General features: G+C 39.8%; 2 protein-coding genes across 3 annotated transcripts; one reads left to right on the forward strand and one right to left on the reverse strand.

Moving 5' to 3' along the window:
* Nucleotides 1-229: 229 nt before the first annotated feature.
* dhx29 (DEAH (Asp-Glu-Ala-His) box polypeptide 29) lies at nt 230-11,697 on the reverse strand. 2 transcript variants are annotated; one of them, XM_044144046.1, is made up of 29 exons: nt 11,624-11,697; nt 11,332-11,531; nt 10,950-11,023; nt 10,461-10,574; nt 10,256-10,385; nt 10,039-10,178; nt 9,814-9,954; nt 9,567-9,693; nt 9,231-9,389; nt 8,772-8,940; nt 8,521-8,641; nt 7,816-8,205; nt 7,471-7,737; nt 7,212-7,355; nt 6,942-7,118; nt 6,101-6,241; nt 5,875-6,019; nt 5,671-5,791; nt 5,484-5,568; nt 5,275-5,363; nt 4,011-4,139; nt 3,782-3,857; nt 3,480-3,704; nt 2,987-3,123; nt 1,957-2,047; nt 1,602-1,886; nt 1,392-1,523; nt 990-1,086; nt 230-671 (listed from the first exon to the last, which is right to left on the reverse strand). In XM_044144046.1, exons 1-29 carry the CDS (start codon nt 11,677-11,679, stop codon nt 616-618), a joined length of 4,218 nt encoding a protein of 1,405 aa, XP_043999981.1. In that variant the 5' UTR covers nt 11,680-11,697; the 3' UTR covers nt 230-615. The 2 variants fall into 2 exon arrangements, with proteins under 2 accessions (XP_043999981.1, XP_043999980.1); XM_044144045.1 differs by having other exon boundaries at nt 11,613-11,688.
* On the forward strand, nt 11,526-27,913 carry mtrex (Mtr4 exosome RNA helicase). The gene is made up of 27 exons (XM_044144047.1): nt 11,526-11,810; nt 12,122-12,262; nt 12,847-12,913; nt 12,992-13,054; nt 13,280-13,392; nt 13,731-13,905; nt 14,082-14,172; nt 15,146-15,270; nt 15,627-15,725; nt 15,946-16,063; nt 16,153-16,284; nt 17,512-17,591; nt 17,955-18,065; nt 19,236-19,337; nt 20,398-20,523; nt 20,898-21,048; nt 21,140-21,312; nt 21,401-21,469; nt 22,058-22,183; nt 22,303-22,413; nt 22,505-22,693; nt 25,178-25,341; nt 25,904-26,009; nt 26,453-26,509; nt 26,590-26,752; nt 27,160-27,264; nt 27,739-27,913. Exons 1-27 carry the CDS (start codon nt 11,713-11,715, stop codon nt 27,789-27,791), a joined length of 3,108 nt encoding a protein of 1,035 aa, XP_043999982.1. The 5' UTR covers nt 11,526-11,712; the 3' UTR covers nt 27,792-27,913.
* Nucleotides 27,914-27,915: the final 2 nt, after the last annotated feature.

Genomic DNA, 27,915 nt, shown 5'->3' on the forward strand with positions numbered 1-27,915 from the left:
GGCACTTCAGCAGCACAGTACCAATTTCTGATCTGTCACATGATGTGCAGCATGTTTATGCACTTTGCTTGGCACAATATAGTTATTGAAAATCCACTTCACTTGATAAAGAAAGCTGTTAATTTCAACCGGTATCCACTATAATGTTTCTGAAAGCTTTAGAGAGAGATCAGATCTTAGAATGATGACACTACACCCCTCCACAGTAAAGCAAATGCCAACACTAACATATAAATCAGAGGTTTTAATAAGAAATATTCAACATGCAAAGCTCTAAGCATTATTAGGACCGAATCTGGATATCCCCGAAAAAAAGAACTTATTTCTTGAACTGTTTTTACAAAAATCCACAAAACATAAGTATTCCTCCTATTCTTAAATTTTAAAATGGTTTTTATTTTTTTATTTTTTTTTTAAACAGTTGATTGTAATTTCATTTTGTTTTGTTGTCAGTCATGATACAATAAACATTATTGAAACAATAATTGAAAAGAACCTTAACTATATCTGGGGATTAAATTTCAGTGTGTTTGTATGCATTTTATATACAGTTCTCCTCAATGTGAGTAAAATGTGTCCTCTTCTGTGACCTCCAGCACCTGTGGCGGACTGATGTTACGCAGCGTGTTCAGATTTGACCAGATCCAGAATCACCTGGATGGTTGCATCACCTTCAGAGAGAAGACATTTTATTGTACAATTTGCCGTCTAAACTTGAGAAAGCTTCATTGTACAGCCAGAGGAGCAATTTGTCTTAAAAAAAAAAAAAAAAAAAGCAAAAACAAAAAATAACTGAGAGTTTTTTTTTTTTAATTAAGCGATAAAACTGTAGTCAAGACAGAACAATAACTCTCAAACTGCCGATGTGCAGTGTGACGCAGTTTAAGGGATTTTTGAAGATCCAGAATAACGTAAGTTATAGGGAATCAAGGTTCAGGGAAGCATAACAGAATCTCTTCATTTCGATTTTTCTTATATTTTATGTTTACCTTCCAGATTCATTCTAGGGTTCTCCAACTTCCTTTCAAGTAAAAAGTCCATCAGTTTCCTCAAATGTTTGAAGATCACTCCAATCCGTACCGGAGCCTTAAAAGTGGAACAACAAAATTTCTAACTGTTGACCATAGAAGAGCAGAAGGTCAGACTCAGACATGTAACGAATTAACTAACAAATGCTTTAACAAATGTAAACTAGTAAACTTTTAAATGGCTTCTTTATAAAAAGAAAAGAGCAATTTTGTGAATTTTTTTTTTCTAATTTTATAAAATCCACTTATTTTTTAAGATTCTGTGACAGAATCTTAAAAAATAAAACAGATTCAACTCAAGTTTTGACTAGAATTTCTTGTCAGGGTCCAATAAGATACACATGCTGCAGTGGAAGTTCTGACCTGGAAATGAATCCATCCATCTAACGTCATGAGCTTCTCTCTGTGCTGGATGTCGATGTCGCCTCCAAATAGCAGCATGGGGAACGGAGAGATCAGCGTGGTGTCTCGCAGGTAGATCTTGGTGTATTTAACCTAAACGGGGAACCTTCATTAGCAATAGCTGCACAGAGAGACATGGAGCAAACAGAAAACACAACACGTCGTCAGTACCTTCTCCTGGTACAGCAGCCAGCCGTGCACCTGCAGGTTACGGTTGACAGAGGAAGGATGGACCTGAGCCCTGCCTTGAGGCGTCTCCACGGCGCAGGCCACCCGCTCCAGCCCGTCCACGGGGGGATTGCACAGCACCCGCGCCACGCTGTCATAGAGCCCTGCTGTAAGCGCTGCGTTCAGGATGCAGATCTGCTGCTTGGAAAGAGTGGCCGCCCGCTGCTTGGAGCGAGAGGACCAGAAACCCGCCTGCTCCATCATCTTCATAAGCTCGTGCTTCACATCCTGGATGCAAGAGGGGTTGGACGTTACAGGAGGGACGTGAAGAGGCTGGTGAGAGCAACCATAATGCTACCTGTATGGTGAGCAGAGCTGTTCGATTGAGGAAGTGTTTTCTACAGTAGGACATCTCCGCTCTCTGTCCCTCGGTTTGTGAGCTTTTCCATCTAAAAGAAAATGGAAAATTCAATAAACACAAAACTGCACATTTTGGATTACAAGCATTTTTTTTTACCTACTTTTGTAGCACAATCAGAAAACACAGACCTAGGAAATAAAATCACTTTATGCCAGAAAACAAATGTATACAATTCTGACATTACTAAGGGTGAACGGTTGACATTCGCACTATTGGGTTGTCAACCCAGGGCTGTTGTTTATATTAATTGTTAACTCTTTTAATCACAGTTTGCCAACCATGATGCCTTTACTTGCCATACAACATAAACAAATTGGCATCTTAAACCAGACCAACTGGTCTTATTAATCATAGATCAAGAGGCAAAAAAACAAAACCTACATCAGTGAAATGTAACTTTTGGTTGTATATTTTTTCAGTAACACCAAAACTGATATTATTAATGTGTTGGAGTTCTGATTTGGCAAAAAACCCCAAAACAAAACAAAAAAACAGTGGTGATCAATATATTAAAAGGCTCTTTTGACATTTTGAAGATTTCTATTTAGATCTGAAACCTTCTAAAAATACCAAGGTGCTCACAGGAAGAATGTAAGCTTGGAGTGCCGTTTGTCATGTAGTCACGAGTTCTATATAGTAATCAACAAGTGAAGTAATAAACCGTCAAAAGACTCTTTCCTGTGTATTTCCTAATATGCTTTTATGCAAAACTTCCTGACCTCAAGAAACCTCAAAGCTGAACTTATGAAAAAAATATAAATTCATGGAAATAAGAACAAAGTTAATCACTTCTTTACAGAAATTATTACATTTATACTTTCCTACAAAAAGAAAGTTCTTTATACGTACTTTTAAAGGCTTTGCTATGATGTTTCAAAGTTGTTTTAAATGATAGTTTTTATGTTTCATGAAAATATTTGAACCAAAAACATCAACAAATCACTAGGATGTTTAAACTGGTCCAAACCCCATATATGCGTTATATATCGTCAGGTGATCAGAGTTGGCGGTGGCCAGAGCGGCTTTGGCCAGGTTAGCTTCCTCCTTTCTGTTCATCGGTGTGGAAAACGGAGATTTCTCAGTGATGGCTGCAGCGATGGTTGCCTGAAATAAAGACATTTTTTTAAATCCTGCTGAAAAATGTTATTAAAAAAATACAAAATAATATTTACAGAATCCTATGTGGAGACAAGAGAGTATGAGGGTTCCTCCTGTTTTACTTTTTTTTTTTTTTACACTCGTACCCCTAAATAAAATCCAGATCAATCAATTTTCTTTATAAATCACCTAACTAATAAATTACATTTGATCTCAATAGCAAAAGCAGTTGAACAGAAGTACAGTTTGTGGTTGTAATACGGCAAAATGAGAGAAAGATCAAGGATTATGAACACTTTTATAAGACTCTGTAACTTAAAAGCTTTTCAGAAGTAATCTGAAGAGTAGCTAACAGGACTTACTATGGGTTCAAGGCAGCCAAGGATGGCTCCATAAATGAGCATCTTCCCGACCTTTACGTTGACTGGCAGACTTGCCAAGTGGTGTCCCAAAGGCGTGAGGATGTGGTTGTTGGGTTGACATGCGCCGATCTTCCTCAGCAGGTTCACAGCGTTGCTGACGGACTGAGGCTGAGGAGCATCGAGGGCCCGGCTCAGGAAGTCCTCCGGGGACCCATACTGACATTTCTGACATACAGGAGAAAAACAAGTGTTTGACTTTGTGTGACTTCTTATTTCTAAGTGACAAAGAGTGGCTTCATTACCATTATATGGAGACAAAGCTCCTCCAGCGGGACCCGCAGAATTTCTGGGATGGAGTAATCCATGAAGGCATCAAACCTGGTGTGAGCAGCACGTGTGTCACAAAAGGAAAATAGGCACGTTTTAAATGTTTAAAACTAACGAAAGGTCTGTTTATGAAAGAGAGACGGATTGAGTGTTTTACTGCAGTTTTTCTGCAAACAATGAGCCGACGAGCGAGATGCTCCAAACCTGAATTTAGGGTAAAGTCTGAAGCAAAAGCCGTTTCTGACACGTCCTGCTCTCCCCTGCCTCTGGAGGGCGCTGGCTTTGGAGACAAAGGTTTCCACCAAAGAACTCATCTGGCTGCTCTCATGGTACCTGAAGAAGCCCAAGGCAATATGTTAATTCAGCAGATTTTCACTTATAGATATTACTAGGCTGTGGAAAACAAACGGGAGAAAAACCTTGTTTGTTAGCTGTACAAACTTTAATACAGAGCAACGACTATGGGAGTTTTTGCTTTAGTTGCTAGCACAACTGCTTTACAGCAAAACAGTCATGTTTTAAGCAAGCATAAAAAATGGATGGTTAAATTTACCACAATTTTTTAAAGGTCATATATATATATATAAATATATATATATATAGAAATATATTTATATATATATAGTCTTTGTACAAAGAGACATTGAAACAGCCTAACAACCCTAAACACCAGAGCAATTGAGGCCCAGATCTACCACACCAGACAAGACCCAAGGTGTAGGTTGTGCAAGGAGGCCTCTGAGACAGTCCAGCACATAACAGCAGGGTGCAAGGTACTGGCAGGGAAAGAGTACATGGAACGACACAACCAAGTGGCAGGCATAGTGTACAGAAACATCTGTGCAGAATATGGACTGGAACCCCCAAGATCAAAGTGGGAAACACCCCCGAAGGTAGTGGAGAATGACCGAGCTAAGATCCTGTGGGACTTCCAGATCCAGACAGACAAAATGGTGAGGGCGAACCAACCAGACATAGTCGTGGTGGATAAACAACAGAGGAAAGCCGTTGTGGTGGATGTGGCAATACCAAGCGACTGCAACATCAGGAAAAAGGAGCATGAGAAACTAGAGAAATACCAGGGCCTAAGGGAGGAACTGGAGAGGGCCTGGAAGGTGAAGACCACAGTGGTGCCTGTGGTCATCGGGACCCTCGGGGCAGTCACCCCCAAACTGGAACAGTGGCTACAACAGATCCCAGGAACAACATCAGACATCTCAGTCCAGAAATGTGCAGTCCTAGGCACAGCCAAGATACTGCGCAGAACCCTCAAGCTCCCAGGCCTCTGGTAGAGGACCCGAGCTAAGAGGAAGAAGAATCACCACCCGCGGTGGGTGAGAAGGGAATTTTTTTTTTTTATATATATAGTCTTTGTACAAAGAGACATTGAAACAGGGTTTAAAATTGCGCATATATAAATTTGCCAAATTGCCAAGAAAGAGTAAATCATTCATTCATAAACTCTTACTTATTTTCTTTAGTCTTCCCTGTGTCGATGACAAAAACAACATCTGGAATCGTCACCCCTGTCTCAGCAATGTTGGTCGACAGCACAATCTAAAAAAAAAAAAAAAAGAAGGAAAAAGCAATCCAACAAAAGAAATTGAAGGCACAAAGCTACCAGTTGATGAAGTCATCATCAACTGGTAGCTGAGTGATGAGCGCAACTAACAATACCTTTCTAACACCAGCAGGGGGCACTGTGAAGGCAGCAGCCTGATCCTTGGATGAAAGAGTTGAGTGGAGGGCCACAATCTTGTACCTGAAATATGGTTACAAAACAAAGGGAACTGGTCATTTTAAGCCAGTTCCACTGATTTTTGTGTTTGAAAGCAAAAATTAGTGCTCAGTGGTGTAGGAATACCTGTTTTTCTCCCGAAATCTCTTGTCCGACGAGAGAACGTCGCAGAGCTGCTGAATGTGAGCCAGACCCGGGAGAAAAACGAGCACAGCTCCATCCACCTCTGCAAACTGTGGCGATTTGTCTGGCAGAGAAACACCAAAAAGTCACAGAAGGAATTCTGAACAAAATCATAAAGAGCCTCAAGATGTGATGATGGTATTATACCCAAATAGTCCAGGAGATCTACGAGCAAGTCCACGTTGATCTTATTAGGGTTCATGAACTGAAGCACCTGCCGAGTCCTGCTGCTGAAATGGTCGAGGTCTGGACCCAGATCCCAGCCGGAGGACGAATCCCTCACTATAACCTCCTGACACAAAGAACAAGCTCATCTAAAACCAAGTCAGCTCGTTTGGGTTTTCTCAGGTAAAGCCCAGAGAGTCAAGGTTACCTGGTGCTGCAAAGTCTTGCCACCTTTCTGTGTGACGGAGACGGACACCTCTTCTTCTTCTTCTAAAATCTTCTGGCTGTACTCGGAATCCTTTTCAAGGACGTATCCTGTCTGCTCTACTATATCCTCCAAATGATACACCTGGGAAAAAAACCCAGCACCCTTGTTTTTTTGGACCTTCACGCAGTTCTTAGTTTAGCTCTTAAAAAATAAAAATATATCATGTACTTTATGATTCTCGCTGCCAATTCTGAAAAACAGGAGTCATCTTTAAGTCCTTGTATTTTTCTCAATACTACTAACCAGTAGGATATTATTAGAAATGAACTCGTTGACCGTTTTTTTGATCAATCCATCCATCCATTTCCTTTTGCCATCATCCGTCAACAAAATGACGAGAAACGTAAAGACACTTTATTGTATTTATTTTTTAACAACGCATGTTTTTACATCCCGACTGCACTCTGCTTTATCACATACAATCCTAATAAAATGCAAGGAAGTGTGTCTTCAGCACGAGAACAGTTTTAGCTTTCGAATGTGGGAAAACATACATGAACAATAAGGGTCACATCCTACAGCACTTTAACTAGGAATCCTAAACTACTAGTTAAAAAAGTAGTAAAATAACATAAATAAGAAAGCTGCTAAAGTCCCGACACTTAATAATCAAGGTCACTTTAAAATGACTGCAAGAAAGTTTGGCTCCTTTCAAGCAAAATATAAAGAAATAATGAAATAATGAAATAATAATAAATGATAAATGAAATAATGAAATAATAATAATGTTCACAAATTTTAACTCAGATTCTTTGTGTAACAAACCCGAATTACAACTTACTTCAACTGGGAAGGTCCTGCCTGGAACGCTGACCACAGGGCAGCGGTTGAAGTAGCTGGAAAACTTGTCACAGTCCACAGTGGCGCTCATGAGGATCAGGTGCAGGTCAGATCTCTTCATCACGACATCTTTAAGGATGGTCAGCAGAAAATCCGACTGGACACTGCGCTCGTGGACCTAAGAGAAAATGAAGTAAGAGAAAAGGATGCCACAAAGCAGAGGTAGGACATAAATCTGCGGATTATGCGCTCAGGAAGGGTTTGTACGTACCTCATCCACAATAATATGGGTCAGGGAGCTCAGGTGTCTGTCCTGCTGGAGCTTCCTGAGGAGAACTCCGGTAGTGCAGTACAAGAGGCGGGTCCAGTCCCCAGACAGGTTCTCCATCCTGATCTGGTATCCGCACAGCGACGACTGAATTCAAACAGAAACGTCATCATTGAAGCAGGTGAGAGTGCACTAGAACCTCTTACACTGGCAGGCAAAGCAGGAAGACATAAACAAATACAAGCCGTGAATGAAAGACAACCTTGGAGCCTGGTCCGTCGTCGCAGCCCAGCTCCTGGCTGACTCTGCTGGCGAGGCTCATGGCTGATATCCTGCGCGGCTGAGTCACCACAATGTTGCAGGGCTGAGCGGCTTTTCCCCCCGCCAACAGCTCTTCCAGCAGGAACTGAGGGATCTGGGTGCTCTTCCCACTGCCCGTCTCGCCGGCCACCACCACCACACGGTGGCGCTGAAGAGCCTCAAGAATTCGACCTCTGTGCTGAAAGACTGGGAGCTTCTCTCTCTCCGCCTTAAAAGGTTAAACACTCAGTAAACGGTGAGGAGTCATGTCACCTGGAGTAAATTGAATGATGTAGAGAGGATTTACCTGCAGCTTGTGGGCGAGTGCAGACTCTTTTAGCTTCAGTAAGAGCTCTCTGGCTGATTTAAGTGACGCCGCTCCTTCCTTCTGCTTACTTTTCTCACTCTTCTCTTCGACTCTGCCTCCTCTTTCCTCAATTTCGAGACCGGCCAGATTCTCCCAGGAATCTTCCGGCTCGTCTTCTCCTGCCCTGTTGAGCTCCTGGCCTGGGTGATAAGCAGGCTGCTGGTCTTGACTCTGGTTCTGCTGCTGCTTCAGTCTGGTGAGGAGCCGGGATATGAACTGGTCTCGAGGTTTGTTGGCAGCGGTGCGGCTCGCTTCCTGCTGCTGCTGTTCACCGTCTCTCCACTCCAGCCACACGTCTCTGTAGGTGGGAGGTAGGAGCTGGTGCACAGACTATGTGGAGGGAAAAAAAGCAGAGTAAAAATAAGTAACATTTTCTTTCCTACACATTTTTTTCATTTGAAATAAATTCTACATAAACACCAGACACAACCAAAACCATGAATTAAATTGATTTTTATGTCTCTGGACGTAAAATTACACTTGACATCATGCACAGCATGCATCACGTTGGTAATGAAACCAACATAAAAGTAGTCTGATTGGAGCAACAGCAGGTGACATAAAAAAATAAAAAAAAATTTTCTACCAAGAATTTATTTTTCCTTTTCTTCTATAGCTTAAAATGAAACTACAGAATCCAATTACCTGCCCTTTAACCAGGTTGTAGAGTGCTAACGTGGCAGCCAGATGCTGAGCCTGCATGCTGTCCTCAGTCAAGATGGTAGGACAAACTTCCAGGGCATCATCTGACCTTTGAACTCGCACCCTGATAGATGTGACATTATCACAAAGATAATGTCTAAACGACAGAGCCTCAGCTAACCATTAAACATCAGTAGGGATAGTCATTTCTCCACCTGGCTCTTTGTCATGGAGACATGCACACTTTTGCTTACTTGAATCTCCAGTATCTGCCGGCAGAAACCTTGTGGAAAGCTGGAGGTGGACTTTTGGGCAGGTTTTTTCTGACCCAGTCAATGAGAAACTGTTTGGGGGACTTTCCTGTCCAGCTGCGAGCCGTGTAGTCGAAGTTACGGATGTCTTTTGGCTCATTCTTTTTCACAACTGCAAAAGAACGACGAGACATGAGGTCATCACTACATACCACAGTTAAGTTGCTTCTCCAGCTGGAAAAGTTAAGTTGCTTTTCCAGCGCTTTGAAAATAAACATTTTCAAAGCGCTTAAAGGTTGTCACAAAAATGACCCAAATCAGGTCATGAGGTAAACTGAAAGCAGTAATTGAAAGTAGCACAAGCCTCACTCCAACTACGACAATAAACTCTTAATAACAGGACATGTGGATATGATGTCTGTAGAGCTACAAGTGATGATATTTTGAACTTAAGGTCATCACTTTTTTCTGCAGGAGGGTCCTTTTCTGCTTGCTCAAACAAATTGAAGCTGAGATCATCTTTATCATCCACCACGGGGAGCGTCTTTTTTTCCTTTTGAGGGACATCTACAACTTTTATGGCAGGATTGAACACGGGATGAGATTCCAGCTGCTTCATTTCTAGAAAAGAGAGAATAAATGGATCAAGAAAATGTCACAACAGTTGGAAGTTTTGCTTACTTTAGCTTTCTTTATGATTACACGGTAACTTGGTGAAAAGCTACCTGCTGGATGATTACATATACTTTCTGAGAAATGCTCAGTAAATTATGCTTGGTAAATTAAAATGACATTCACCCTGCCGTATGACCCGAATCCTGTCCTGTGCCATCCTCTGGCCCGTTTTGTCTCCTTTGGTCTTGGCATCAGCAGCCATTTCTTTGGCATCATACAGTTGAGCGGTGAGGATCAAATACCTGTCATTCTACCAATAACACACAATGAAACTCTGCATCAAGACTGGAAGCTGCTCCACAAAGTCTTTCGGAATGAGTTTCCCCAAAACATCCTACATCTCAGCCAAAGGCTGTTCAATTCAACTTACAGGGTCAAATTTTTCATCCAATTCAGGATTGCGTCTCCTCTTATCTCCTTCTTCCTCCTCCTTCTCTTCTTCGTCACTGCTTTGTTCTGCGTACCTCAAAATCCAGTCCTTCATGCTTGCAGCTTCGTCCTTCTCTGAGACCTGGCAAATAACGCAACTAAGCTCACATGCTGAGCAGGAAAACACTCATCTAGCAAGCACACAAAAATCTTTCAACACACAGACCCTGTTGGTGTCTCTGTGGCTGTTGTTGGATGCTTTGGGGTTCCTTTCAGCAGGTTTCTGCTGCGGTGGAGGCTGGAATTTAGGCCGACTCTTCTGGCTCTCCTCCTGCAGCTGCTGGCTGAAACCGTCTGGCAACTCATCTGGCAAAACAAATGAGAAATTCACAAAGACAGTGAAAATATTAATAACACCCTTATGAACGTTGGTGCTCTGTTACCATCTTTAAGGTTAAGACAGAGCCAGTCGAGAGCAGAGTGGAGGTCGCCCCCATACAGGACGCTGCTCTTCATTGCCTCTTCAATGTGCTCTCTTTTGAAGTTGAATTTCTCCAGAGCTGTGTACAAGTCCTTAAAGCACATACAAATACAGCAGTTAGCTTATGCAACGAAGCTAGATGAATGAAAATGGTGGCATCTTCTTACCAACAGCTTCTTAGTTGTAAGTCTGCCAGAAATGGGCCCTTTGTCCCCATTCTCATGCCTGAAATCATTGATCAGCTTGATGATTTTCTTCTCCAGCTCAGCTTGGATAGAAACCTTTTTAAAAAAAAAAAAAAAAAAAAACCTTTATGAAAATCTACACATCTCATATTGTAAAGTGGGTACTTTCAACACTTTGGCATTTTTTGTAAAAATAGGTGTATTGTAGAGGAACTTTAAGAGAATGATCCACACAAAGTAGGAGATATTTGTGAAGAGGAAGGAAAATCAGGCAGGGTTTTCAAAGTGTGCAACAAATGTAGACAAAAAAGTGTTCACATCTGTATTCATTAAATTACTTGTGTTTATTAGGTGACTTCCAAAGACAAATGGTTGGACTGTACCCTGTTTAGGGATCAGTTTCACTGAAGCTTTTGGCTCACAAAACATAAAGAAGTTGTTTTTCAGACTCTGTAGACATGTTACACTTACTTTAAGAATGGACTTGTCTGAGATCCCACCTGTGTCCACCTGAGCTGTGTTTGCAAGACTGTAGGTCTTTGGGGCTGAGGGAAGAACAAACAACTATATGTCATTGTATGTGTTGAAGATTTAACATGCTCTGACAGAGCCTACTTGAAGTTAAAGTTTTAGGTCTGATGATTCTGAAATCTTTACAGGGTGCCACGTGAATACTGGCAGTGGCAACTATATACAAACAATCCAGCAAATAATGTCGAAAATACGCAGCGATTAGGATCTTCTTTTTAGATATAAAACGCCTTGCAGCAATTATTGACAGCGTCAGGCTGACAAAGTCTCAGGTTTTAACGAACAGCAATTGATTCATTTTATTGCATTACCAGATCACTACCTTTAGATTTAGTCTCCTTCGCTGGTTTATTCGTTTTGCTGCCTGCTGCGTGTTTCTTCTGGTCCTCCACCGCACCGGTACCACCGACTGCAGGGGTAGAACCGGAGCTGGCCGCCGCTGAGACTGCCGGGGCAGCCTGAGCGGCTGATTTCTTCTTCTTTCCACCCATTAGGTCAACAACTCCTGCCTGAGTGTCGCTCCTTTACGTAAATACGGGAATTAAATACATCAGCGAGATGCTGGATATTATGGAAAGAAAGTGAAAAAGCCGGAGTCAATACGTGTGTCTCACTCGTCTACGTTTTGCACCACACGGCTTCCGTAGCGGAACTGTCGAAACAGCCTCATGCTGTATTGTGGGAAGTTTGTCCCTTTACAAACATGGCGGACCCTTTTGGAGATGGATTGTTCAGCGTGTTTGACGATGAACAAGGTTCTGCTGGCAGAAGGACGCCCACGAGTGCCTCTACAGAAACTGGGTATAATATTTTAAACGTATAAAGACTTGTCTTTAATATTAGTGCTCTTTCTCGTTTACGTTTTTTGATCGTGGCGTAAACGTTGGCGTGCTGACTTGAGTGCCAACTGCTCTAACCGGCTAGCCAGCTAGCTTGTCCAATTAAGTCACAAAACGCAATAAAGTGTGGAAATTGTTCGGATAGTATTTACGTCGTAGCTGTGCTCCGTTGTGACTAGAGTCGAACACACTTTTAGCTAAACCTGGTGGAGTTTAAGCGTTTGAATTGTATGCACACAGCTAAACTGCTCTGCTGTATTTGGTGTCTTTCAGAAAATCTGCAGGTAAAAGCGGTGCTGACAGGGATGCAGGTCCGTCTGCTCTGGTCAAGAGGGAGGCGGACAGTGACGGCGGAGAGGAGGTGGTGTTTGGGAAGAAACCTCGTCATGAGGCAGTGTCATCCAGTGACCTAAAGTAAGATGAACCACAAACTACTTGTAGAGGTAAAATCGAAGATGTGTACTTTACACGTTTATGTGGTTCCTACACGGTGTGTAAATACAAGGAACGTTAGTACTTCCCATGTGTTTTTTATGTAGAAAAAAGTGTATAGAAATAGATTTTCAGGTTTTTGTGTGGTTGTATAAGTGTTGAATCATTGGTTTATTGGCTCAAAAGGGAACTAAGAAGTCTACTCAGTAGAGTCCAAGAGTAAGTAATTTGATTTTAAAAAATGTTAATGAACAATGTGTTTTTAATGTAAATCATTTTTAATTTAAACTTACAGAAATATTCTGTTCATCTTTGGTAAATTTGAACCTACATGAAAACTTTATTTTTTGTGGACTTGTCATTAAGTAGATCTCCATACAAGTCGTGATTTATCACTATTTCATTCTTTTTGAATTCATGCTCTTAACACTTGGAATACATAATACAAGAATTATTGCAATCCAGTTTTCTGCAATGTGAATAATGCACACACTGATATTGTGTTATTCACACTGATATTGCTGATACTGTTTCTTAAATATGAATGTTTCTATTGCTTATTTCAGTCTCGCAGAATTTATGCCTCAAGTGAAGGTGGAGCAGGTGGAAACCGTGGAAGGATGCTCACATGAGGTAAAAAAAAAACAAAACAAAAACAGACAATTTTCATTTTACAGTTCAGTTGTTTTAAATGTTAACTGTAATCCACAGGTTGCTCTGCCAGCTGATGAGGAGTATAAATCTCTGAAACCAAGAGTGGGAAAAGCAGCTAAGGTATAACGGTTAATTTAACTTTCTGGCTTCAACATTTTATTACACTTATGATATATGTTAAATGTGACACTATTGACTTTTATTACACACTTTATGCAGTAAGACATCTGATTTTTGTGAAAAGGAACTCGTTAGTTCAGTTAGATGTGAAATACTTTATGTGTTTGCAATAACAAATGTAGCATTTTTTTTGTTTTCTCCTCATATTTTATACTTGTCCTGCAGGAATACCCTTTCGTACTGGATCCCTTCCAGCGTGAGGCTATCCTATGTATCGACAACAACCAGTCTGTGCTTGTGTCTGCTCACACCTCTGCAGGAAAAACTGTCTGTGCAGAGTAAGCATGCTAAATAAAAACTGTTTCTGTCTGTAAGTGCCTGAAATTCCTGTAAGCACTAATTTTCCCCTCCATCCTTTACAGTCATAACTGTTCTCACTTGATTTTAATGGCATTAGTTTTTTAAACCTTTTAGTGTGCGTTACACCACACTAACACCATAGTGTTCAAGAGTTTAGCTCTTGAACAGCATTCTCTAAATGCATAATCAAACAAATTAGTAGGCTTTTTCATTTGCACATTATTGGATCTGTGCACATGAATAAGAGATCACGGCTCAGTTGTCTAAGTCATTAGTCATTGTGGGTTATTTCTAAATGAATTTCTCTCTCCTGTAGATATGCCATCGCTCTGGCTCTTAGAGAGAAGCAGAGAGTCATCTTTACCAGTCCCATTAAAGCACTTTCTAACCAGAAGTACAGAGAGATGTATGAAGAGTTCCAGGATGTAGGATTGATGACTGGCGATGTTACCATCAACCCTACTGCCTCCTGCCTTGTCATGACAACAGAGGTGAGACGTAGATTAGTCCATCGTTGAGGCAGTATAATACACTCTAGTCTGCAACACGTTGTGTAACTCTGTTACAGCTGATGTATAGCGGGTATTGTTTTCCCTATAACATTTTCTTAACAACATGTGTTTTCATTGTGCAGCAGGTCTGACATGAATGTTTTCTTTTTGCCTAGATTCTAAGAAGCATGCTGTATCGGGGATCTGAGATCATGAGGGAGGTAGCCTGGGTTATCTTTGATGAGATCCATTACATGAGAGATGCAGGTGTGTACAGAAAGGAGAGGTCACTGGCAAGTTGACTGCTTGTGTACAACAGTGAACAGTAGACTTGATGCAAAAGTCACTGAAGTTAACAGATTTTGTTTTTCTGGATTTTATGCTTTAAATTTTAGCTAGAAACTTGTAACAAAGCTAGCCAACATACATTTGCTTAATGTAACTTCCTTACATTATGCAAGGTTCTTTGAATGTCTAACTCAAGACTCTTCTGTTAAAAAGGTTTCTTACTACTTTTAGCAGTGAACTTTAACCTCTAGAACTAAGTGTTCCAATGAAACTGGAACTAACATGGAAAACTCTTTAAGAACTGAGCTAAAACAGTAAAGTGCTTGAATTATAAATTTTGTCAGATTAAGTTACTTTTTATATATATTGCTGTATTTTTGAAGGAAAATATTGTAGTCATTGTCACTATTTTAAGTAATTTCAAAATACTGCCTTTTTTCAAAAAAATATGTAGCTTCCATTGGTACAAATGTTAAAAAATTCTACTACTGTTGATTTTAGGGGGGTGTGTTGAGAAAGTAATTCTTCTCTCTTTTCCTTTGAATGGGTTTTGTTTTTACAGTTGTGTATTGAAAGATTAGCCCAACCCTTTACAAAAGCTAGTGGCTAACAACCGTTAGCTTTTTCTAACAACCATGTTACCATGGCTTCTCTTGATTTTGTTATCATTGAAAAATACCTAATCTTAATTTCTGTTGGGTCAGAAATGAACAAAGTTCTAAAAATGGCAGAGCAGTGGTCAAGTGATTTAGTTGATCTCTGTTGTAAATGTGTGAAATAAATAGCTTATACAAATTTTGAGTCGGTGATAAAAATGCTATTTTTTTTAGTTTCCAAATATGGCAGGATTTCAAATTAAGGTTGCATCAAGATAAAATAGGACGATTCGCCTCCGAATTAATTTTTTTGTGTTGTTTATTGTCATTAATAAGAATTTCTTTGTTCATTTCAGAGCGTGGTGTGGTTTGGGAAGAAACTATCATCCTTCTTCCTGATAATGTGCATTATGTATTCCTGTCTGCTACCATCCCGAATGCCAAACAGTTTGCCGAGTGGATCTGTCATTTACACAAGCAGGTGGGCTGTATTTCTGGTTTGCCACTACCAGTTACTTTAAGAAGATTGCTCATTTTGTGGTTAAAACATAGTTTTCACAATACGGTTAAATTATCCAAAAAATTTATGTTGCGCAGAAACACAAGTATTGATTTTTTTCAGATTCATAAACATTTTGGGGCTTCATAATGCCAGTCTAGAATTGAAGTACTGGAAAAAGAATTTGCCTCTGTCAACAGTAGAGACTGTAACTTTAATTTAAAAGATAAAGACAATATTAAAAATGATTTACTCTAAAAATATTGTTGTTAGGGATTTTTGTTTTTGTCTCATTTATCTATATTGACAATAAAAGTGTTTCACTTCTTTTCCTGTAGCCTTGCCATGTGGTTTACACAGACTACCGGCCCACTCCACTGCAACATTATATTTTTCCAGCAGGGGGCGATGGACTCCACCTAGTGGTTGATGAGAACGTAAGTACACTATTATCGATGGTTTCACTAACTCAACAAACACAGTCGATTTCCCTTTGCATACTTTTATCTGGAGTTCAGACATTTTTTTTATATTTTCTTTGAAGAAAGATGAAAGTGTGGAAGGATTTTGTCCAAACTTTTTATAAAAGTCAAATAAAGCAAGTCAGAAGTTATCATACATGATTCAAATAGTGTATGCTTGTGTACCTTTCCTCAGGGGGACTTCAGAGAAGATAATTTCAACACAGCCATGCAGGTTCTCAGAGATGCTGGGGAATCCGGGGGCAGCAGTGGAGGCGCCAAGTGGGATCGAAGCCGAAAGGGAGGCACTAAGGGTATGCAGGGGAAGTGTCTAAATAAGACAAGAATGGTGCATTACATCAACCACTTAACCTAAAAATTTATTTTTGTATAATTTACATAGGGCCATCCAGTGTTTTCAAGATAGTGAAGATGATCATGGAGAGGAACTTCCAGCCGGTGATCATTTTCAGCTTCAGTAAGAAAGACTGTGAGGCCTACGCCCTGCAGGTGTCCAAGCTGGATTTTAACAATGGTATGGGCATTTGTGAAGACTTAACTTTAATTTTCACTTTTCTTGTCTCTAATTTCTGGAGTAAGAATAGCATGCTATTAATTTTGCATAATAAAACCTCAGATTAGCTTGTTGATTTAAACCAGATGAAGGACATCCCAAAAGGACAAAGTCATACATTTTTTTTCACCTCCCAAATTTGCTAAGGTTTCTGTTTGGTGAGCAAATTGCTTACTTGGTAATCATGACAAAAACATTTCTGTTGCTGAAAAATTTGGATATTTGAGATTAAGAAATCAAAACCTGCCATGTGGCAAACTCAAGTGAACAAAATCCCCTCACTACAGCAATGTCATAAATATGTTTTATTGTGCTCATACATTTAGATAAGGAAAGGAGTTTCTTCTGGAAGGCAAATTCATTTAGGACAAAATGCAGTTTTAAAGTGATTTTTGGCTCCCATTCTGATGTTCTTAATATTATCCGGTGAAGTAAAACATGCAATCTGAAGTTATATTATCAAACATTTTCTTTCCTCATCATGATTTGTTTCTTCTGGATTGTGACACCACTATGAATGAGGTTTGTTTTAACACTGCGCTCCTCCATCACGGGAGGCTCTTTTTCTGGTAAAGCTGCCAGTTTTTATCAAACCAGTATAAAAAAAACATGGATAAACTGCCAAAGAAAATTCTCATCTCCACAAACTGTGTGCTCCGAATTATCCAAGAAAAGTAGACTTTTAAAAAAAAACAAAAAAAACAGAAGATATGATCAAAGGATGAAAAAAACTTTCAGCGAAGAGAACATGTAATCAAACTTAAAATACCAAGCTAGCTCGTTTCTGTTTCTAAGTATTTTAAGCTAGGAATGAGCTAAACAACTGCATCTACAAGTCTAGCTACTTATTACAATTTATAAACTTTTGTTGGACATTTTTTAAGCAAGTGAAGCCATATTTTGGTTCAATGTGTTTACTCAGGATTTTGTGCATTTGTGTGTGCTAATGCAAGTTAGTGTCAAATGAATGCTACAGTGACAAAAGTAATCACAGTTTTGCTGAAATGTTGCATATTGTGGCAGACTGTTAGTGGTTAACATTTTCATCCTGGAAACTGAAATATATACAGTGCATGCCAAAAGAAACTGAAAAATCTTTTTTAAAATAACAAAATTTTATTAGATTAAGCTGTTATTATGTGTGCAGCTATTAGAAAATATCAGTAACGCCTTTTTTGTTTGCTGCAGATGATGAGAAACGTCTGGTTGAAGAAGTGTTCAACAATGCAGTGGACTGTCTTTCAGATGAGGACAAGAAGCTGCCTCAGGTAAGCAGGCCACAGTTTGCACGCAACCTGTAATGTGTTTTTTTTTTTTTTTTTCTAGCGCCTCAAGTTTTTGAACTCCCAACGTTGACACCTTGTAAAACTTAACAAAAAAAGCTTCGCAATTTCCTCCAGTTAACCACCTTGATGGAAAAACGCTGCATGTGTTAAGACGCTGGTTCCTCTGTTCCTTATTAAATTTAGTCGTGTTTTTCCTTTTTTTGTAGTAATGGGAAAAATCCCACAGGGGTAGCAATGGCCAAGTCAGCCAGGCCGCACACTAATACAAGTGTTGCCTTTCCATTTTTTGCTGTCTTGGTTTTTGTCGCTGTAGTGAAGTGTTGTGGTTATTTTGGTGTCCTGCAGGTCGAGCATGTGCTGCCACTTTTAAAGAGAGGGATAGGAATCCATCATGGAGGACTGCTGCCCATCCTGAAAGAGACTATTGAGATTCTCTTCTCTGAGGGTCTGCTCAAGGTACCTCCATTTCTGTGAAAAGATGCTTCTTCAAACATATTGAAACTAGGAATGCACATTATCGGTCGATATCCAATATGCCGATATACTAAAACTCATTTGGCCGATAACCAATACCAATTCCATGCCGATAATATCAACCATCTGTAATTGAAACAAGTGAAGAGATTATGGAATGTCTTGCAAAATTATTAATTTGCCTTTAACTTTTTTGCATTTTGACATTTTACAACCTCAATGCATTTCATTGAGATTTATGTGACTGATCAACACGTAGCTGTGGACAGTTGTAAAGTGGAAGGAAAGTAAAATATGATTTTTCATATAAAACAGAAAATCTAAAAGTAAACATGATATAAATTTGTATTGAGTTGAACAAATAATTTGAAAACTATTTTTTGAACAGTGTAAACAAGGATCTGATGTTTGCAGCTTCAGTTATTATCAACTAAACATGGCAGACTAAGTTGCCATACTTCCTGAGCAGTTCGTGGTCAGTTTTTGTCAGTTTCAGTCTTTAAAATAATCAGTTTTTTACTAAATTAACTTTTTCTTGTGTGTAAAATTGAGCCGTCAGTCACTAGACATTTTGTACCCAGTATCCATTCATCTGTGTCTGCCAGAGTGGGAGAGCTGTACAGGGCCTCATTGTCAGCAAGTTGCTACTATTGAAGCAGATAATATAGTTTAATTTCACCCAGCATGTTTAATTATTTCTTTTTGTGGACGTCTTTGGTTTGCACACCTTTTTATATTCCTCTTTACATCGGAGAGCATCGGTTTAAAGATGCGTGGTCATATTTGTAGAGCTAAGCAGCTTCATTACCCCCTACTGTGTCTTAGCCTGGATATGGGCTGATGGGCATGTTTTATGTATTCCTGTTTACCTGCCTCACAGGTGAAAGATTGCCAAAACAATGCTTCTGCTCGTACACAAACGCCTCACTTCACGTGCCTGTTACACAAAATCCTCTTTTGTTTTCACAGATGAGAAAATGCTAAATTCAAGGGGTGTGAATATTGTAGCTTTGTTTCAAAGAGAAAAACAAATGGGGATTGATATCAGATGTTGAGAACACGCAATTGTTTACAAGGTCTTGGAAGTCGTATAAAAATACCCCGGTTTGCACGCTGATGACACAACGGTAATGATTCGTCGTCTCATTCCAGGCCCTGTTTGCTACAGAGACCTTCGCTATGGGTATTAACATGCCAGCTCGGACCGTTCTCTTCACCAGCGCACGCAAGTTTGACGGCAAGAACCACCGCTTTGTAAGAACTCTCACGGCAACTTGACTATTATGAAAGCTGTTTCTTCCAAGGGGATTGATCAGTTATCACAGTTTCTGCAGTAGATTTTTGTAGATAGGCAAGAAGGTGATCGGAAGCAGGTAATGTCTTTGGAGAAGTTTGACTCAAATAGCAACCCCCTATGTGTATCTACAGTAAAATAAATCACCCTGTAAATATGGCTGTCCCTTTACAAGACCTCTGGCTTGTGCTTGGTGTTCACTTTTACACAGCCTGTTGTTCTGAAGTCTTTATAAGGTCTTCAAATGGAGCCGCTATCTTTGCCACATAAACAGCCACGTATTGTTTATAAGAGCTGGGGGCCGTGTGTGAAGCAGCAGACATGCACACACAAACACGGCGAGGATTGAAGAGAGTGGGAGGGAAACATCCCTCCAGTCCAAGTACTTCATGAAGAACATCTGGTGCCTCTGATGGTGCCAAAGCTCCACGCAGGCACTTCAAAACACTCTTCCTGATTCATGCTGTGGTGAAAATCACAATCTGTTACTGTGACACGGTTGATTGGAAGATGCTATCATGTCACCATAAGAGTCCTTTTATTTTAGATGCAAAACACAGGGTTTGTATGGATGCTTGAAATTCAATTAGGTATCTTCAGTGTTGGACAAGTTCTTGATTTCTGTATTTAATCCTTGGCAGCTCCTGAAATTTAAGCTGCACAGTTTGGTGATATAGTGCAACTTAGAATTTGGAAAATATTATTTAGAATTGAAACCAGATATTTTTATACATCTAATAAGAAGATGGACAAATTTTTTTCTTGCTTTTCTTAATTCTATCTGACCTTGGTTTTAGGTCAGTTAGAATTACTAACATTTTTTCTATTTGCTAAATCCCTAACACAAAAACTATCAAAAAAGTTTCTTTTTTTTCTTCCAAAATTGTTGTTTTTCCATCAGGCTTATTTATTTTTGTAATTCCAATTTGTACAACTATATAATTAATGGAAAAGCAACTAATGTTCTGCAGATATTGGGGCAGACTTCATCCTAACAAGCCTTTTTCCTTTTTCTTCCAGATAACATCAGGTGAGTACATCCAGATGTCGGGGCGTGCTGGCAGGAGAGGAATGGATGACAGAGGAATAGTTATTTTTATGGTGGATGAGAAGATGAGTCCAGCTGTGGGCAAACAGCTACTAAAGGTACAGTAAATCTGAATGCTATAAATCTTTGATCGTATTATGGCCGACTAAGCTGATCGAATAAAGGGTAATCAGACCATTTGGTGTGCTGTCATAACTTGGCAACCTTCTCACAGAGAACCCAGAGTCTTGATTGTCAGTCTTTGCTTTGACACATTTATATGCATGTTGCTATAAATATACAGTACAGCTGTGTGCCTTTTGAAACGCATAGCCTGATATTGGAGGCTGTGAAATGTTGCTGCGGTTACAAAATCTCTCAAGTTTTTAAATTGGAGTCAGCGACTTCAGCGTACTTGGATGTAAACCTCTTACGGTTTATCCCATCTGTTTTCTGCTGTACCCAACATTTCTGCTGTGGTGGTGCTTTGCAGGGCTCAGCAGATCCTTTGAACAGTGCCTTCCACCTGACCTACAACATGGTGCTCAACCTGCTGCGTGTAGAAGAGATCAACCCAGAGTACATGCTGGAGAAATCCTTCTACCAGTTTCAGCACTACAGGGCTTTGCCCGGCGTCGTTGAGAGTCAGCATCCTGTTTATTATTTCTACACCAATTTGGGTAATGTTGTAGCAAGTTTAATGAGATTACTGCTTCCGCTTTTTTTATTTTGCAGAAATTAAGAAGTTGGAGGAGCAGTATCACACTATTGAGATTCCTAACGAGGATAGTGTTATTACATACTTTAAGATCAGGCAGCAGCTGGCTAAGCTGGGTAAAGAGATACAAGAATTCATCCACAAGCCCAAATACTGCCTGCCCTTCCTTCAGCCTGGCCGACTCGTGAAGGTGCGTCTCTTTCCCCTTTCACATTCTGGGAATATTTCCAGACTCCTGCATTACCATTTTATTAAAGACCAATATACTGATGCCACAGGTGAAAAATGAGGATACTGACTTTGGCTGGGGAGTGGTTGTAAACTTTAGCAAGAAAGCAAACACAAAGGTAAGCCAGACTTTACTGCCACCAATGCTGGTGCGTTTTATTGGGAATTTAGTGGTCAAAACTGCATGATGGTGAATAAGCTTCAATTCAAGCCTTTCTTTTGAATATCTGGCTTATTTGAGGATTTTATCCTGGGAGACCTTTCTTCTCTCCAGTCTCAAATCTTTCGTATCTCCCTAAGGTTTTCTTTCTCCATCTATCTTTACATCAACTGCAACCTACTTCCCTTCTTTCAACCTTTCCATATTTTCCCTTAACTGGACTTTATTTATTAATTGCATGATTTCTCAAGGCAGTTTGGTACCAAGAAATAAAATCCTAAGCAACAGAAAAAATTACCTAAATGCAAATGTAACTGTTTAGTTTTTTTACATTTTTTTTTTTTTTTTTTTTTGAGAAAAAAGGAAACACTTTATTCTTCTTTATTTTTGTTGTTCAGAACTACGCACTATTTTGTGTAATCTGTCACCGGAAATCTCAACAAAATACTTCAAAACCTGGTTAAATTTGAGAATGTGAATAAATAGAAAGTATGAATTTGCTTCCAGTCTATAGTTAAATGTGACTGACGTGATTTTCATGCTTTAGGCCTGTGGAGACTCTGAGCCGCTGTACGTAGTCGAGGTTTTGCTTCATTGTAGTAAAGAAAGTGCAAAAAATTCTGCAACGGAAGCGGCCAAGCCTGCTGCTCCAGGGGAGACCGGAGAGATGCAGGTTGGTGAAACTAAAACACAGACACACACACACACACACACACACACACACACACACACACACACTGAATTGTGTGCATCACTTTTTCCGCTCACATTTCAATCTGTTTTTCTACCCAGGTGGTTCCAGTGATGCTCCACCTCCTCACTTCGATCAGCTCAGTTCGTCTTTACATCCCTAAAGATCTCAGACCTTTTGACAACAGGCAGCTCATGCTCAAGTCCATACAGGTACAGGTTTCATATGTAAAAAAAAAAAAAAAATTAAAAATTCTTTTACAAAAATCTTCATCAAGACATTTTCTTTCCTCTTATTCTTCAGGAGGTGCAGAAGCGGTTCCCGGACGGCGTTCCTTTACTCGACCCCATCGACGATATGGGCATCAAAGACCCTGGCCTGAAGAAGGTCATTCAGAAGGTGGAGGCCTTCGAACACCGGATGTACACACACACACTCCACAGTGACCCCAACTTAGAATCCGTCTACTCCCTGTGTGAGAGGAAAGCACAGGTAAGAATGTGTTTGTGTGCAAACAAGTTAAATCTGACGTGATTTTCCTGCTCATAGTCAGACTTTTCTATGAGTCAAACAATAAAATAATGGATGGAGCTTGCTGCTATTTTAACGAAATGTGAACTTATTTATTAAGACAAAGCAGTTGTAGTTGAAAATAGCCAATAACCTTCTATTGTTTCTAGTTCTTTTTTTTTTTTTTAACAAACGCAGGAAGTAAGCAGCAATATCCCAACATCTGCCGTCAAAGGTCACATGAAATCAGCCTCACTACATAAACGGAACTTTTTATTTTTATTTTGCCACGTCTCTTTATCTGCTCTGTGGTGTTTTCCTGCACTAAACCAGCACAATCGATGTTTCAGACCTCCAGGTCCCATTCAGTTAAAAAAACAAATCATTCCCAGCATCACAGAACAAAACGAGGAATTGTGTTCTGTGGGGATTTGACAGAAATAAAGAGGAGAAAATAGAAACATCAAGTTAGAAGCTATGCAGCAGCTGTAACAGGCGGTTGGTTTATTACAGATTGATGTAATTATGTTACAGTTTAATAGCACCTTAAAACTTACCTGGATTTTTCCTAGTACTTACTATCAGGTTTAATTGGCGAACTGGAAAATGTCCTCTCTGCCACTGTGCCACACCAGTCAGCATTAAAGTTCCTACTGATTTTAAAAGTGTTGTTTGATCAGAAATTATTTAAGTCTAAGTCTGTCATAATAAGTAATTAATTGCATGCTGATTTAAACTGAGCTCAATAATGTCTTTTCTGATCATTAATATTTTTTGAAAGGCAATTTTGTCTTCAGAAACTCCATAATAAATTTTATTTATGATTTTGGTTGAGTTTTTTTTGTTGTTGTTGTACTTTGTCTTTTAGGTTGATGTGTATAAATTTGTATATTTGAAATATCTCCCAGTTCCAGTGTTAAAAATCCTGGCTTTCTGATGGTATATCAGGCAGTGGCAGAAAGAAAGTGAAATTCTTGGTGCAAATTTTTGAGAGGAAAGCAGGTGGATGGAGTGTGGAAGGGAAGTAGACCTTAAAATATCAGCAGACGGACAGAAGATATTGTGCATCATAAAAGTAAAATTCATATTAATTCAGCTGAAGACATTGTACAGAATAAGGGTCATGTGTTGACCACGTTTCATCCATGGGATTTGATGGGAATCTTTGACTTACCAGGTTAACCGCCTCTTCAGAATAAGATGATGTAAAATAAAATTTCTACTTCCTGTTTTCAGAGCACACACCCTTAAAACGTTTTAAATGTTTCTGCAATTAGAGACCTAAAATGTCTTAAACTCAGATTATTTTTTTATTAAGTTAATGTTTATCACAGGTCTTAAATGTTGTCTTGGTAGGACTATATAATTTTGTACGTTTTTGTTCTCGCTGGACTTTTCTGTCAGGCAGAAGTTCGAGTCGCACTCAGACATCTTCACTGTGTGTGTGACTCTTAATGGTTGAAGCTACCGGTAACTCACTGCTAACATGCCTTGCTAGCTGGTTCAAGTTCAAATTTATCACCAGTTGGCTGGACGAAGTTTGTTCGTTTCGGTGGAAATATTAAATTTTATCCATAGCAGCCTTTAAAAGTCTTAAATTAGAGTTGGTGAAACCTAATGTAAGGTTTGGGTAATTCCTCCTTTAAACTGTTTGTGTCATGAGACACAAAACAGACAGGTTCTACTGGTCTGATGAAACAAACCTGATACATAGTTTGCAACAAGTTTGACGTCTTGCTGTTGCATTATAAAATAAAGTTGTGTAATAAACTGGTGTTAGTTGGTTTGGTCTCTGCAGTAACACATTGGCCACGTCTAGTAGCAATCCCCTGAGCAGAGCAACCTGTGCTTCAGATATTCTTTCATTTCTCTCCATGGATCCAGTTTTAACTAAAACCGCAGCACTCGCCTTATTTGCTTACCTAATATGTTTAGTGAAACATAAAGCTGTCCAACCTTATGAGCTGCAGCATAACCGACAAAGAAGTCTTTCATTTGAATTCATGACTCACCGAAGCTATAAAACCATTTTCACATGGAACTTGGTTTCTGGAAGGTGTCGGTATTCACTGGGAGCAGCAACACTTGAATATCTTGAATTTGTGCTCTTGCGACAATTTCTCAGCAACTCACAGATCCGCAGGTTCAGTTAAATGAAGCGATATCTGGTTACGTTTCGCCTAAAGAGGCTGCTGATAAATGTGCAGTCTTGTGTCTTTGGCTTGGAGTGGCTTTGAAAAGGGGTAAAAAAAATATTGGTGCCGCCAGATATGTACTTATCGTGTTGTAATTTCCTTGTTGTTCCTTCCTTTAATCACTATGGCAGTTAATGTACTGCTTCAGATGATCTCACAAAACAGATGGTAGAAAAATGACACGGCTGCACTGATAGGTCTTAATTTGCTCTCAAATCACTCTTTAAAACAAAACGTTTCTTTTTAATATGTGTGTGTGTGTGTGCTGTAGATCGCAGCCGAGGTTCGAACCGCCAAACGGGAGCTGAAGAAAGCTCGCACCGTCCTGCAGATGGACGAGCTGAAGTGCCGAAAGCGAGTCCTCCGAAGACTCGGCTTCGCCAGCCCCTCTGATGTCATCGAGATGAAAGGCAGAGTCGCCTGTGAAATCAGCAGGTAGGAGGAATTTCCCAGGTTTTCTGAACTAGCTGTAGCTGTTTGTAGCAGTTTCCACTCTTGAGCTGCTCACTTTAGAGCAGAAAACAAATTTCACTTCTCTGTGTGCGAGCTGTGAATGTATTTTGCTACGTTTTATAATCATTAGTTATGGAGCGTAATTTTAGTCAAGTTTTTCAAGCCATTAAGAGAATGTTGAACAGGGCAGCTTACCTTCAGCTACAAGAAACCAAATAGCTGGTGCTGTAGATTTATATGAAAACACCCATTGAGTGATTCAATTTAATTTGTTTTTGTTGGAGCTCCTCGTTGAAGTAGTTATATTTTAATGTTTTAAACACATTTGTAAGAGTGCGGTTTGACCACAACTGTATGGTTGTGGTCAACTCTGGATCCTCCTGTTTCAAATTTTAAGATCTGAGTTCCTAACTAAAGTTGCTGTGAGAACAGTGTTTTTTGTTGCTGTAGTAACTCTGCTCATCTCCTCTCTGCCTCTGTTTAATAAAAACAATAAGAAGATAGTGTTCTACAAAGTGCTGACGGTGTGTGTTAACCTGTGCAGCGCCGATGAGCTCCTGCTGACGGAGATGGTGTTTAATGGCCTCTTCAACGACCTGACGGTGGAACAAGCCACCGCCCTCCTGTCCTGCTTCGTCTTCCAGGAGAACGTATGAACAGACGCACAGAAACTCACACAGTTCCTCTAACTCTGTCCAAACACTCCTGACACAATCCGAATCCCATTCCAACCGAGTCCAGATCAGGTTGCATTCTTGGCCTGTTTTACTGCTCTGCAAGCATAACAAACTAGAGGTTGATTTGTTTGTCCTGTCTAATGAAGCAGAGCTGGTCCAGCATCAGATTTTTCAGCAGAGCTTTTTTTTTTCCCTCTCTCTCTGGCTCTTATCCTGCAGACTTCATCCATCTTGTCAAAATAACCACCACTAAAGCTTGGATCCGATGTCGAGGAAATAGTTATTTAAATAATCCCAGTTTTCAGCCTTCACTGTTTTATCAGCGTCTCCTCAGTCAGGCTCATATAAAGTCTAAACAGCAGCACATTTTGTTTGTTTTGCTCTCTGATCATTAATGAAGTCATTCCGGCCCGCAGGCCAACGAGATGCCAAAGCTAACCGAGCAGCTGGCCGCGCCGCTCAGACAAATGCAGGTGGGACTTTATGACGCACGAATGGCTGGAAGAAATTCTAGCTTTAATGGAGACGTGAACACCGCTGTTGCTGCTTTCAGGAGTGTGCAAAGCGCATCGCCAAAGTGTCTGCAGACGCCAAGCTGGAAGTCGATGAGGAGACTTACCTAAACCAATTCAAACCTCACTTGATGGATGTGGTGTTCGCCTGGGCCAACGGGGCCACGTTCGCTCAGATCTGCAAGATGACGGACGTCTTTGAAGGTTTGTTCCTGGCAGCTTTTTAACCGTATCCAACGTTTCTCCCACTGCGTACTTATATTTTCTTTCTTTTTTTTAATGCTGCCTTTTTGGGGGGTTAAAGAAAAAAAAAAATCGATTTATTGTGCGGTTGAATTCCCAATCCAAAGTTTTCCCAGAAGTGATCTCATGAGTAAAATATGAGATGGTACCATAATAAGAAATATGAATCTGGGTTGAGAAACCCGAGGGAGGATTCGATAAACTTGTGTGTGTGTGTGTGTGTGTGTGTATTCTGGCAACCCAAAGAAAAATGAGAAATTTCTGCGATTATTCAATCAGCTCTGTTCATTTAACTTTAAAATGAACTCTTGGGTGTTTTTCTTTCCGTGTAAATGTCTCCAACACTCAGAGCATTTGTTTTTCTGCAGGAAGCATCATTCGCTGCATGCGCCGCCTGGAGGAGGTGCTGCGACAGATGTGCTCTGCAGCCAAAGCCATCGGTAACACTGAACTGGAGAACAAGTTTGCAGAAGGTAAACACAGAGCTGTTCACTTAAATTGGTTACATTTTCACTTAAAACAGTAGATCAAATGGGTGTACGAATTTAGCTGTTCAGGTCTAAAAACCATGATGGATTTCAATTTTTTTCATTTTTTTGGGAGAGGAGAGGTCTGAAAACATTCCACTTTATGTTAAAAAAATATTTTTCTACTTGTACTGATGGTTGCAAATATTTTTATCTCTTTGTTGAGTAAAATTGAAAAAGCTATGCATATAGGGATTATAGGATTTGAGACATAGAGCATGCTAACATCTACTTGTATCTAAAGCTGTTTAACTGGACCTGAATGCTTTTATTTAAAAAAGGAAAACCCTACTAAAATATGTAAATGTAATGATGCAATTATATATTTAACTTGCATGTTGCCATGACTGAAAATTAGAATAAAACAATGTGCAACAGAACCTGTGAATAATTGTACAATTTTGTCACTTCTGTTTGCAGGCATCACAAAGATTAAGAGAGACATAGTTTTCGCTGCCAGTCTCTATTTATAGACACAAGATGACTTCAACCCTGAATCGGTCCTACCCAAAGTTATCCAAACAACTTTCAGAAGGATTTGCTTCCACTCCATTTTGTTTTCTCCATTACATCTTGATTAAAGATTTATTTTGGATT

This window comes from Gambusia affinis, linkage group LG17, assembly GCF_019740435.1.
Source record: "Gambusia affinis linkage group LG17, SWU_Gaff_1.0, whole genome shotgun sequence".
In the NCBI taxonomy this organism is placed as follows: domain Eukaryota; kingdom Metazoa; phylum Chordata; class Actinopteri; order Cyprinodontiformes; family Poeciliidae; genus Gambusia; species Gambusia affinis.

Excerpts from the sequence above, each read along its gene's own strand:
- dhx29 (XM_044144046.1), bottom strand. The coding sequence starts at position 11,679 with ATGAGGCTGTTTCGACAGTTCCGCTACGGAAGCCGTGTGGTGCAAAAC. Across the intron at positions 9,390-9,566 it reads GATTCGGGTCATACGGCAGG|AAATGAAGCAGCTGGAATCT; the intron begins GTGAATGTCATT and ends TCTCTTTTCTAG. Across the intron at positions 3,705-3,781 it reads AGCTTTGTCTCCATATAATG|AAATGTCAGTATGGGTCCCC; the intron begins GTAATGAAGCCA and ends CCTGTATGTCAG.
- mtrex (XM_044144047.1), top strand. The coding sequence starts at position 11,713 with ATGGCGGACCCTTTTGGAGATGGATTGTTCAGCGTGTTTGACGATGAA. Across the intron at positions 18,066-19,235 it reads TCTCTGAGGGTCTGCTCAAG|GCCCTGTTTGCTACAGAGAC; the intron begins GTACCTCCATTT and ends GTCTCATTCCAG. Across the intron at positions 20,524-20,897 it reads TGGGCAAACAGCTACTAAAG|GGCTCAGCAGATCCTTTGAA; the intron begins GTACAGTAAATC and ends GGTGCTTTGCAG.